We start from the raw sequence: 12,754 nt of genomic DNA on the forward strand, positions 1-12,754 counted from the left end.
AATATTGAGCATATAAGTACTACAGCAAATATTGCGGATCCGCACAAAAGGTTTATCACCAACCCTCTTTCAAAAACATGTCCTAGGTATGAGTTTGGTTGATACTTTTGATCAGGTCCTGGTCTAGGGCCATTAATATTTCCCTAAATAAGAATAAGTATCCTGACAAAGTTTTTTCAGTAAGACTATGGGTAATGTTGTCCCAGTATGCCGTTGTGCTGCTGACGATGCATTGGTCTGGTACTTGTTGTTTTACGGAGGATGGATTTTAGTTTAAGTTAAGTATGAGTTAGTGACATAATAAAATTAAGTTTAAGTTAAGAATAAATTGTTGACCTTCGGTTGTTTTTGTTTGACCTTGGTTTGCAATAGAATCAGCAGAAAAAGAGGGATATCTTATTCCGTGACTTTAGGGATCGGTCCCAGGAACCTATCCACGATTGCCTTGATCGGGAGGCAATCCTAAGCCCATTGGGCTCGGCCCTGAGCTTACAGTGCTTATAAATAAGATGGGGTTGACCCCAGGGTTAGTAACCCTAACATTTTCCACCACCCACCGATTAATCAGAGCACTGGAAGGCTCAGAAGCGCGAGCACCACCTCCGGGGCAGTGCCGATGGCGTCCTGAAGGTCGCCGCTACACCGCCAGGACGCTTAAGGAGCGTCTGTGCTTCATCCTCGACGCCGTCAACACCATCGACGTCGTCACCACTGCATCTACTCCCACCAGCGCCATGGACACCACTACCGCTAGTATAGAACTGAATCTAATCTATTCCGCATTAGTTAATGTACTAGGAATGATCTTCTATTGGATTAGTGATCCTAATTAAGTCAGTGCTAAGTCCTGTTAGATTCAATTCCTAACACATCCTTGGTACCCCCATGCGTGGCGTCGTCCAGCGACCCCGCGCCGTATCCACTGTCCAGGTTTCCGGCGTCCGCGCCGGCCCAACCGCCCGCACCAGCCAGCAGATCCGTGATGACCTGCCCGGCGGCCGGCGGCAGCCACCGGGTCGTGCTCTGAGGTGGATCCGAGTAGCTGCATCCATGTCACAGGTGGTCGCTCGATCGACCGCCTACGTTCTACTTCGTACCCTCCCTCTACGGAGATGATCAAAGCCTACATGCTGCGTCCGCCGTCGGCTGTCGCCGTCGCGTCGGTGAAAATTCGCGCTCCAGTCTCATTGCCGGATCAAAGCCTACGTGTGCGTGTGAAATCCTGACGGGGAAAAGCCAAAAAAAGAACGAGCCCCCAAAGCTCTCAGCTCGCGTTCGCGGCCGTTGACCCGCCGGCGATGGATTCCGTCCGTCGAGCGTGCGCCGGACAAAGGTGAGCTCGGGCGGCAACGAACAGAATCGGGGATATCTTTCGCCCGAAGGCATGCGCGCGGGAACGGAGAAGCTTTTTGACGTGTCAGCTAGCGTTGCAAAAAGGTGGAGGGGCCGGCCGCCGCCGCCGCCGGTTCTTTTTCCGGCCATCCACGTCGGAGTCGGTTTGGAAGGGCCCGGCCGGTTGTAGTGACGGCCATCCAGACACAGACAACTGTATCAGATCAGATTGGAAGGTTAGTAGTGTGTGTGCTGCTGAGTCATGTTTCTCCATTGCTACCGTCCTTTTAAAAACCATCGACAATCTCCGGGAGAGTCTTGGTGGTGGTTTAAGTTCGAAAAAAAAAAAGTCTTGGTGGTGGCGACAGGCGAGTAGGCATCCTCTCCGTGTAGGTCTTTCCATTGCTGGTTTAATAATGATGATACTGTTGTACCCTGCGTTCGAAGGTATGCATACCTCGCGATTCACGGCATTGACGTACGCATTGTATAAGAATTGACGGCGTATGTCGTCCTGTGTTTTGACACCTTCAAACAACATGTAGGCAGGCGACTTGGACTTTGGAGATATTGGCATGCTCAAGCGTCCAGAACGACGACAGGGTTTGGTTAAGATTTCGTCCATCAGCCTAGGCGCTGGAGGATTAGTGAGGTCATGTTTCCGTGTCAGGAACTAACCTGGGTCAAGTCTTCTGTGGCAACGACAAAACTAGTACTGCTATCGGACGTGATGTCATTGTTTTATAGCAATTGCGAGCAGGAACTGCCTTCTTCCAGGAAGCTCTGTTATATCATCTAAGGGGAGAAGATGAAGACACTCGAGTCAGCTATCCTGATGCATACACTTCTAAAGAAAAAACAATCGCAACAGGTCATCTTGCCACTAGATGGAACTAATAAACGATCAAATACTCTGAACGCAGAATAAGATTCTTCGAGAGAAGGTTGAATTAGTAAACAGATAAAATCTATAGATATTTTTTTCGGTAAGCAGAAAAGAAAAGTAATGGACTTTTCTTTTGATTCAGACTGCTACACATACAAGCAATCAATCATGGGTATTTGACAATATACATCAGCAGGGCAGATGGCAGTTCATCTAGACTTAACAACCTCCCAAGAGGAAAATAATGATAAGAGCATATGCATATCTTGGCCTGCCAATGCCGTGGGATCTCCTTGCTAATACCACCCACCATTATATATACTCCCTCCGATTTTTTTTGCATGTCGTTCGGACACAGATGGCTAGTTCATTTTGTATACTATTTTTTGTCGGAGACGTCAACTATTTGTGACCGGAGGGAGTATTAGAGAAGCACAATTATTGAAACATGACGTTGTCGTTCTCATTATATATTGATTTGATCTAGGCTGCTTGCTTCGCCATGGGAAGGACGATCGAGCAATTGGACAAGTTGCCAATATATTACTCCTTTATTCATTATTTGTTGCGCACAAGTATATAATAATTTTGGTTATACAGGTTGTTGGATGTCCATGATGTTGATGGGGTCGGCAACAATCTTCCGTGAATTCAGTCATACAAAATCAGATCTCAGCAGAGAACTTCTGGAATTAATTGGTTCTGATCAGATTCTATCGCAATACGGTCGTCAGGATCTCGTAATTTGACACGGATATTGTTCGTGGCCTGTGCCTGTCTTTCTAAAGTTCATGCTTACCTCTACCATGGGAGTTGCATAGTAATTCCGGAGGATCTATATTTGCTTCTGTGATGAAAAAAGATGATTCAGAATCCCTGGCGAAAGTTGAGTTTGCTTAATTCCCATGTTAGCCGTCTGGATGGCTGGAAACTCAAGCGAGAGGCAAGGCATGCCGTGCAATTTATGGCATGTGTCATTGTCCACGGCACGCTACAGGGATCTGATTCACTGCGCTGCTACTTCAGGCAAGTTTCGCTTCAGCACTGTACCGCGACACGACTTGTCTTTTTCCATGCTTTGCTTCCAAATCTTCGTGCCCGTGGCTGACGCCCCCATCCCCAAAGAAGCGCACTCAGAGGTTCAGAAGAAAAACGCTGGCACGCAGGGCCCTGCTTCAGGCAAAAATCGGATGCCGTAAACTAAATTTGTTTTTTAGCAAAGAATTTTTTTTTAGTTACTGCAAGGACGGCAGAAGTAAAGGAGCCTGAAGTAACAAACGCATCATTAGCTGATGCAAATCATTGGCGGCATCGTTCAGTCATAACCCGTGATCGATAACTGTGACAGTGTGATCTGCAAGAGTTAGCCATGAATCGAATCCGGGGCAGATACTTTTTCGCGGTCTGAATCTCGCTTCGATCATTTGCCACCGGATTGAGATCTTCACCGAGCCTCGCAGATATTTGTGTGTGATCCTGTCGAGAGATCGCGATTGATGGCGAGGGGTGCGATAAGAAGACGATCCACGTAACCATCATGCGAAGCCTTGGCTGATCGATGCACCTCCATTCTTCCTGGCCAAGCAAGGCGTCTCGACGCCTCACATGCATGATCGTATCTCATGAATAAAATGCGTACTGATATCGTAAGATGGATTGAGTTAGTTAAATTTTTGAGAACGTAGATGGTAACAGTTTAAATTTAGAGATTTACTCATTTTAAGGTGACTTAGATCTTGTATTTACATAAGTCACCAATGTGGTCCATTGGATCCCGTCCAGGATCGATCCGTGTATCTTGTTTTGTTTTTATATCTTGTTTTTATGTCTAGTGCTATAAGTGACTTATAGGAATGCAATATCTAAATCATCTAATTAGGAGACTTAAATTTGATTGGAAATTCATGCTGCCGTAGTGCCGTTGGTGGTATTGGACCACAAGTGAATTTTTTTCCCCAACACGATCGAGGCTCATCCTCAATTCCATTCACTAGGAATCAAACGTTTCCATAAGTTTATTCAGGGCTTGATTCGTTGGCTGCCATAATTTGCCCTACCAAGATGTGGGTGTGGCAAAAATTTTTTTGGCATTTGTTTGATTGGATTCCAAAAGTTAGTTCACCTTCTAAAATTACCAACGTTTTGGTTCAAAAGAAAGGGATTGGTATGCTCACATTTTGTCGTGCCCATATTTTGATAGCCAACCAATCGAGCACTCAATCTTACATGCTGGTTCTTTTCATCGTCACAACAAAAAAAAATCATGTAAACAAACCAAAAAAATTCAAACAAACATTCTCGGCTGATTCAAAATTTGTCATTTAAAACCGAAATAAGTGTTCAGTGCAAAATTTCTGCCCGTCCTTTTCTCGCTCCTGCTACCGTCCCCCGTGACCGAAATCAATGCCTCATAATTACCGTCCCTCGCCTTCCAATTCGAAAATACACCGTTCGATTCCGTGCACAGGGCGGGTACTCGCTATATATACGAGCTCGTTACGTCGGCAGACGTCACGCAGCTGACCGCGCCCCCAGCCGGCGCTCGCGAGATAAAATCCGCCGCGGCCGCCTCCACCCACCGCGAAGCTCGCTTCTCCAAATCCCCCCTTCGCCTTGCGAGGGGGCGGAGGGGAAGGCCGTGCCATGGAGAAGGCGGGGCGCCACCTGATTCTGGGCGGGGGCGGCGGCGGCGGCGGGGGCGGGAGGAAGATGGGCCCGGCCGCGGCGCCCGCGATGGGGCTGCAGAAGCAGAACTCGTGGTCGCCCGACATCGAGCGCGATGAGGCGTGGGAGCGGCGCCGCCGCGGGATGCGCCGCGGGGGCTCGGCGCTGCGGCGCGTGCGGAGCGTCACGGACGACGACCTCGACGAGCTCCGCGGGTGCATCGATCTGGGGTTCGGCTTCGAGCCGCCGGCCGCCGGGTCCGGGTGCGCGGCGTGCGGCGGCGCCGGTAGGAGCCGCCTCCTCGAGACGCTCCCGGCGCTCGACCTCTACTATGCCGTCCACGGCGGTGGCGGCGCCGGGGCGGAGGGGTGCGCGTGCGGCGCCGCGTCGGAGGTGTCCTCCGACGAGTCGCCGCTCGGCAGCCCCATGTCCATACTCTCTCCAGGTAAAGCCCCACCCTCTCGTGATTGCATCCAATCCGATCGTACGGTACATTTCCTGTGCCATGTGAGGCTGTTGTACGGTAATTTGCTACTGCATATCGATTCAAACACGATCGGAGTTTCGTTTTTTTTAAAGTTCATTCATTCACAAGGCCCGACGTGATTATAGATCATCGGAGTTCCGATCTCTGACCCTTTCGTTCATGCAGGCGACACACCGGAGACGGTGAAGATGCGGCTGAAGCAGTGGGCGCAGGTGGTCGCGCTATCCATGCTGAGCCGCCGCTGAACTCAGGGACGGCCATGCCGTCGCCGCCGCTATCTTGCATTGGGAGGAGAGAAATCACCCGAGATGCAGAAGAAAGGAATCCCGGCCGCGTCGGGCACGAAAAAAAGAGGAGAAAAGAATTTCTGTTATTTAGGGTTTGGTGGGCCGCCGCCTTCTACCTTGGCCTATCCTATCTCGGACCGCTTGCTAATCAACTTTCTTTCACCATGATGATGATTATTCCGTTCATGCCTAAGACAAAAACACATGCCTAATTACTTTGGTTATTTACCCTCAAAAAAATTACTTTGGTTATTAATCATATTACTTCCCCTAATCCATAGCAGTTTCTCGTCTGTGTATGTACATAATTTCTTTCAAGTGGCACATTAATTTTCTTCTCAAATGATTGTCGCACTTGCCGTCTTGATTGCTCAATGACACTGATGATGATAATGATGATTGGTGAATACGCAAAGATGTTTCTTTTTCCCTCTGTTTTGCAACTGAATGGCTCGCAGATCCTGGACTTTCTGGTCGTTTGATGGAATCTGCCATTCCAGAGCCGGCGGATCAACAGCTTGGAAGACGAATTTTCATCAAAACACAGCAGGGGCTGCAACCTCCGCAAGGTCTGGAAAGAAATCCATTCCTAGTGGTTGGATCGGTTGGGAAAACTGTCTGGTCGTTGACGCAGCTGCCGCAGCATCCCTGATCCCTGCCTCCTGTGCTGCGCGTTGCAGAATTTGTTTCTCACGAGTGATTGATGAGAGGACAAGGCTGTGGTCCTCCGTTTGGAGTTCGGCTGTCCCTTTCTGTCGTTTTGGCTGGGCGAGCTGTCTCTAGCTGCGACGGCCCTCGTTCCCTTCCACCCTGCGCCATGCTCGCGGCAACCCATCTCACGTTGAGTTGCCGCCTACCCCAACAGCAGATGGGGCATGGGAGCAACACGAATTTGCGGTAACCAACCACTGACCACTTCAGCCTTCGTTTTTTTTTTCTGAAACCGCACCGGACTCTGCTCAGTTCTGGGCGCCGTGAAGCTCGTCTCTCGTGGCTCTTTTTTTTTATGGCAATCTCGTGGCTCCTCTTAATGGCAGTAGGCACTGAAACCACTTGCAATTGCAAGCAAAGCCAATGCTGGCTGGGGGGAGTGGGAGTCTGTTAAATTGTGCATTTCAGCCTTGGTCCAGCACGGCAGCACGGGCCCAATCAACCATAATCAAGGACCGCAGTGTGGTTCGAGTAATCAAAGCCAGCGCTAATGCGGTTCTGAATCTTCTTCCTAGATGCTTCGACTCGACCCGTTTCAGTCTTCGGGTTCGTTGGGAGACACTGTAGGGACTGGAGCAACAGTGCGACGCATGCGTTCCACACGGGGCCGAGACGGCGGAGCGATCAGACAGAGATGCCTCCGACAGTGCACGTGTCTTGACGGTGAGGTCCAGTTAATTGCGACCACGACGGCCACGACAGCGAACATGGCACCGCCTGCGTGGCCGCGCGTTGTGCCCTGTGGCCAGCCGAACCACCACACGTGCTCCCGGCCAAGCGCTCACCGAGACCACCATGCGTAGGTTTTTGTAGCGTCGTCTGATTGAAGGCACTCACTCACTGTGTGACTCCCCACTGATTCCCTTTTCCCATCAAGCACAACGAACCGACGCGACCGGCGACGGCGAGCATCACCGACGGTGTCCCGAATGGACTCGCAGTTGCAGGCTCTGGCTTTCACAACCTACAGCGGAAGCTTCTGGAAGAAACTGTCCCATATGGTTGGAATTTGGCAACCACCAATCGCAGCTCGCAACTCGCAACAGCTAGCTTTCGAAGATTTGACAATTGTTAATTGACAAAACAACCATGCTAATGAAGAAAATATGCTTATTTACATAGGAAAAAATGGGCGCCAAACCGACCATCTTCAACTACTATAAGTACAACAGCGTAGTTGTTTCAGCAGTGTCCTCCTTTAAGTTGGGCATAACAAACATATGCAGAAGATCTACAGCATAAACAACTTGATTTTACAAAGCAGAGTGCTGGTTTATGCATACAAATTCGCCGGATGTGTAACATCTAACATGCTGAACTAATGATACATGGTGTCACAACAAACCATAAAGCCTAAATGGAGTATAAGCACGCACTCCTTGGGTCAATAAACTGACCAGACTACATACAATCTCCTCTACTACTCACTGGAACATTTTCACAAAGGGCCAAAACCTATGCAGTGAAAATTACAGGCAATCTATCCGCATATGAGACTGATGCTCAGGATTAATGGCTGTGTCAACAACGGCAACTCTGGCGATGGGTGAGTTCATTTGCACCTACTATATATATACACTCCTGTCCACCGGACGAGAGATACTTCTAGGTACATGTCTACAGCCTACCAAGGGCCTGTCAATGTCCTCCGCAGACAAATTCTCTTTGCTGTGGGTCCAACTTGCCGGCTCATTCTCTCCAGGACCTGCAGAAAACATCAAACAATTTTTATGTTCGAGCAAACAGGACGATGACTAACTATAAGAACCAAGCCATCAAAAAGGTTATAGCTTCGTATGACAATATATCCATAGATCCACGGAGCAGTAATTACATCTTGCAAATTAGAAAGCAGTACAGTAAAGTTCAAATGCATATGCCACAAATTCATTAACACCAACCAACAATTGTCAAAACTTCTGCGAGATAATAAGCTGGGCAAGAGTCTCTGAGGTTACCAAAGAATTATCGAAGCTGTTCAGAAACTAAGGAACAATTTTCTGTTCAGAAATAGTGATTCGGTAATAACAGCAAAAGTCTGAATGTGTAGGTTCTGTAACAAAACTAATAAATAGTGGTTTAACATGCATGAAAACAGGGTGTTCCCCAAGACAGCCCCATTTGGCTCAAGAAGTTTGCAAAATGCTTAGCTTAAGAACCAAAATCATCCGTGACTGGTGAAGACAACATTTCCCTCCACGAGTTTACAAAGGTAGCCCAATGGCAAAAACAAAACAGCCCTCAGCAAAATAAAGTAATTTAAACTGGCCACAAATTTTAGGGAATCTTGGATAGAGAAAAAATATGTTAACTGTGTGTGACATCCAGTGAAAAATTTTCATGCAAGTAAAATTTAACAATGAAGCTTCAATATGGACAGTTTGGAGATGAAGCTGGGAAGTGGCAATTATCCATCAATCTTATTGTTCTCATTTCTCACAGCATCAGCAATCCATGACAGAAGCCTCTATATTTATCTATGCATATATTTTTAACATCTTGTGGTATAAAATAGCACTTGTGTATTTCTTCATCCTTGCCGGTTTTCTTAGGTCCTTATAAGCATACATAAAAACAGTCCCGCTGTTAAAATAGGTGAACTGCAGTAGAAAAAAAATAATAGGGCCCTGTTTGCTTCCGATTATAATAGTGGAAACAAGTGATAATCCCACCAAACGTCTCGCTTATTTTCGCTTATGTGGTAATCCGCTTCAGAGATGTGAACTATGAGAAGCGAGAAAATCTTCGCTTATCTCAGCCACGCTTAGATTATAAGCTAAGCGAAAACAAACAGGGCCTAGACCACATGGGCAACAGCAGTCATGGAAGTTGGCCAATCAAATGATCAATTCAGAAAATTTTCAAATAACTTTAGCCGCTTAAATGCTACCATCTAGCCCCAGTTGTATGGAAATACAATTAATGACATCCACATCGGTCCTGTCCTTATCATTTCTCCATTTGAGTACAGTTTTGCTTCACATATAAGGTATTGCTTAAATCAACTATATGGGCATGATAGACTAATAGTTTGAAGGCAGAACGCTCTGGATATCATTAGCTGTCAATCGAAACATTTCTCATTCCAAAGAAGTAATCAAAACCACAAGTTTAGAAAACTTCTATTTTCCTACCAATAATGGGTGAGGTTTCAAACCTTGTATTCCGAGTCAAGTAAAGAAATGAGGCGTCTGCTACAATCATAGAGCTACACTATTTTCGTGATGTTGATAGGGTTGAGTGTGATACTTCATGACAAGGGTATTCACATATTATAGAATTACTTTGTAGAAAATAATTTCCTTAACATCCACTAAGTTTGTTACTAGTAGTAATACGAGAGGTGTACCCATAGCATGTAACCAGAGCAAAAATAGTTTCTTCAAAATGGAAAGCACAAATATTACCTCATTCTTTTGTTTCCCCAGCATTTCAGTCTGAAAATTAGAAATGATGATGATCAGTTACTAGAGCAGTATACATAAAGAATGTGATAGTACTATACAATACAAAATAGTCACACAACAGGGTGCAGAGCACATAAGTTCTAATTTAACAGAATATGGTTAAAAATAAGCTATAGCTATTACATGCATCAGAATTGGAGAAAAAAAATCATTGGAAGCACCCAAGCAATGAAGCAACTGCTCATAAGTGGCAGGTTTGAAACTTGCTTATCTGATAACCTAATTGTGAGAGGAACTTATAGAAGAAAATGACCACGCTTAGTGAACATGGACTGTAGATGCAAAGATTCTATTATTGTTTTATTTGGTGGACTTTGGCTTCCTTCACTTAGTCAAATGCTCCATGGTGATTGTCATTAAAAAGATGACCATAAAGAAACTGATCTGTATTGCCTATTGCTAGGAACCAAAATGTGCAGATGGTGAATAACCTAAATAAAAAAATGATTGGTTAGCCCCTTCTTTTTTTGAAAACCCAAAGCAAGTAATGTTAGTTTTGATAACAGAAGGTGACAGTGTGCCATAGTACAGAAGATTCACTGAAATCCAAGACGCTTTCAAACTCAAGGTATAACCTAAAGATACCAATTAAACTACTTGAACTTCACTATTTCCAAATACATATTTGCATACGTAAAACATGAACACGATCAAAACAATGACTCAATGAAATGCAAACAGCATATGAGCCTACCTGCTTTTTCTGCAACTCCTCATTCAATTCTTTAAGTTTTGCCACCTCAGCTTCCAACTCCATCATATATGCCTGATACATATCAGAAAGTATATATAAATCTACTTAAATTCCCAAGATGTTTGTGAAGCCTCACAGAAAGGATACACCCTCAGTAGCTCTCCAAACATCTTGAGCAATTCATATTGGTATATACAAAAAATATTCTTATAGACAATTAGACATATACAATTAATAATTGAGTACGCTTAGATCAGTATAGGAGTATAGGGTACTGTAACTACACACACTGATAAGACATATCCTGGTTTATTTTAACCAATTCTGATGCAAAGATCATCATGGTGAAATACCTTTATTAACACTGTACTTGCGAAATACTTAACATGTTTAGCGAAAAATAGTACGGACGAGTTACACATCACTGTAACAGTAAGCAGGGGACATAACGATTTGATACTATTGGATAATGCCCAACAAGATTCTTATAGACAACTTTACCTGCTTCCTCTGGCGCGACCTCGCGGCGGACTCCCGGTTCTTGATCATCCGCCGCTTCCTCCTCTCAACCACCTTCTCCATAGCTGGAGGCTTCCTTCCCCTCAGACCACCGTTGAAAACGTACGGCACCGGTGATGGCGACAGAGAGGACAAGTCCCCTCCTTCCATCTTGCCGAACCCATTGGACGTAACCGGCCTCACCGGCGATACCCCCGAGGGCGCGGCACCACCTCCCTGACCGACAGCTCCCGACACCAATCCATTCCCGAAAGACAGTGGCGGAGGCGCCAAGGGAGCAAACACATTGCCATGGGGAAATAGCATTGGCGGTTGCGGAGGAGGCGGTGGTGGTGGCGCCGCCACCGTCACCGGCGGTGGCGCCGTCATGTCCTCCCTCACCACGCCGGCGCGCACGAGGAACTCCTCCAGCGTGACCTCCCCGAGCGTCTGCTGCCGCTGGGCCGGCGGGGGCGGCGCCGCCGCCGCCTCGGCCTGCGCGGCCGAGGGCCCGCCGAAGCACATGATGTCGCGCCAGACCTCGTCAACGGTCTTCTGGCTGAGCGTGCGGGGGAGGGTGAGCGATCCCTGCCGCTGGATGGACGCCGCCCGCGCGGCGTGGTCCGCCGCGGCCGCGGACGCCGCCGATGCGTTGGCGGCCGCGACGGCGTGCGTCTCCTCGGCCGTCCAGATGCTGCGGAGGAGCTCGTCCATGTTCATGGATCCGAAGTCCTTGCCCGCCCCGCCGAGCGCGCTTTGGAACTCGTCGAACGTGAGCGAGTAGACCGACCCCTGCCGCGCCAGCGGCAGCGGCGTCATCGGCGGCAGGTTCTCCGGCTCCGGCTGCTGCTGCGGCCGCCTCCCGCTCCCTCCCGGGAAATCCATCCCTGATTCGTCGTCGCCCACCAAAATCCACCAACCCGCGCTTCAAAACCCGGGCCGGAGCTGCCAATCGGATGCGCGCAGAGCAGGGGTTTGGCAGAGCAGCGTGGCTTAGCGACAAGAGCTGCCAGAATTAGCAAGGGAAATCCCGCGGATTAGGAGGGATTCGGTGGAGACCTGAGAAGGGCGAGGTGGAAGACGCGCGTTGGTGGATGCGGCGAGAGGCGTCGCCCGGCCGCGGCGGCGAGGCGAGGCGAGGCGAAGCCCAGGGGAGACGGGAATGGTGGACAGGTGTCGCCGCGGAGGAGCCGTGTGGGGGCGTTTAAAACGCCGCCGGACCCCGAGGCCGCGACGAAATCTCAACGAGTTGGGTGCGCGCCGGCCGCCGGGTAATAAAGTACTCCACCTTGTACCCCTTCCGCCTCGCGCACCCGGCACCTGGTACACAGCCCAGCGGCCTCAGATCTCGCGCGCTGGATTCCCTGTGCCGGGCTGCCGGCTGGGCCGACTTGTCAGTGTGGTGCACTCTGTTGGGTGCAGCGCGCGGGTGGGGTAAGGGTTTTTAGGCCGTGTTTGGTTACATGATCTAATTTTTGATCAAGAAATCTTGCATGTATGATACATTAAATAAAATTTATTTGCGATTTTTTTACAAATATGTGTAATTTTTCGCGACGAATTTAATGACAATAATTAAGCCATAATTTGTTACAGTAATGCTATAATAATCATTCACTAATCGTAGATTAATATACCTCTCGCAAAATAACTATAGAGATTTGTAATTAGTTTTGTGATTAGATTTTATTTAATACTTTAAAAGTTAAAATTCTTTGATCCAAAATT

The 12,754-nt window shown here is 47.8% G+C and overlaps 2 protein-coding genes across 3 annotated transcripts; one reads left to right on the forward strand and one right to left on the reverse strand.

The window, feature by feature from the left end:
* The first annotated feature begins 4,725 nt into the window (after positions 1–4,725).
* On the forward strand, positions 4,726–6,031 carry LOC120653861 (zinc finger protein AEBP2-like). Its single transcript, XM_039931546.1, has 2 exons — positions 4,726–5,327; positions 5,535–6,031. Exons 1-2 carry the CDS (start codon positions 4,862–4,864, stop codon positions 5,612–5,614), a joined length of 546 nt encoding a protein of 181 aa, XP_039787480.1. The 5' UTR covers positions 4,726–4,861; the 3' UTR covers positions 5,615–6,031.
* A 1,539-nt stretch (positions 6,032–7,570) lies between these two features.
* Positions 7,571–12,259, reverse strand: LOC120653862 (bZIP transcription factor 23-like). Of its 2 annotated transcripts, XM_039931548.1 has the most exons (5): positions 12,086–12,259; positions 11,030–11,971; positions 10,529–10,600; positions 9,775–9,804; positions 7,571–8,072 (listed from the first exon to the last, which is right to left on the reverse strand). In XM_039931548.1, exons 2-5 carry the CDS (start codon positions 11,909–11,911, stop codon positions 7,992–7,994), a joined length of 1,065 nt encoding a protein of 354 aa, XP_039787482.1. In that variant the 5' UTR covers positions 11,912–11,971; positions 12,086–12,259; the 3' UTR covers positions 7,571–7,991. The 2 variants fall into 2 exon arrangements, with proteins under 2 accessions (XP_039787482.1, XP_039787481.1); XM_039931547.1 differs by having other exon boundaries at positions 11,030–12,259.
* Between the last annotated feature and the right edge of the window lie 495 nt (positions 12,260–12,754).

The sequence above is a fragment of the Panicum virgatum genome, chromosome 1N, assembly GCF_016808335.1.
Source record: "Panicum virgatum strain AP13 chromosome 1N, P.virgatum_v5, whole genome shotgun sequence".
Lineage (NCBI taxonomy): Eukaryota > Viridiplantae > Streptophyta > Magnoliopsida > Poales > Poaceae > Panicum > Panicum virgatum.

Coding starts and splice junctions, on each gene's coding strand:
- LOC120653861 (XM_039931546.1), top strand. CDS start 4,862: ATGGAGAAGGCGGGGCGCCACCTGATTCTGGGCGGGGGCGGCGGCGGC. Junction 5,328..5,534: donor CATGTCCATACTCTCTCCAG/GTAAAGCCCCAC, acceptor TCGTTCATGCAG/GCGACACACCGGAGACGGTG.
- LOC120653862 (XM_039931548.1), bottom strand. CDS start 11,911: ATGGATTTCCCGGGAGGGAGCGGGAGGCGGCCGCAGCAGCAGCCGGAG. Junction 10,601..11,029: donor GGTCGCGCCAGAGGAAGCAG/GTAAAGTTGTCT, acceptor GATATGTATCAG/GCATATATGATGGAGTTGGA. Junction 8,073..9,774: donor TGGGGAAACAAAAGAATGAG/GTAATATTTGTG, acceptor TGTTTTCTGCAG/GTCCTGGAGAGAATGAGCCG.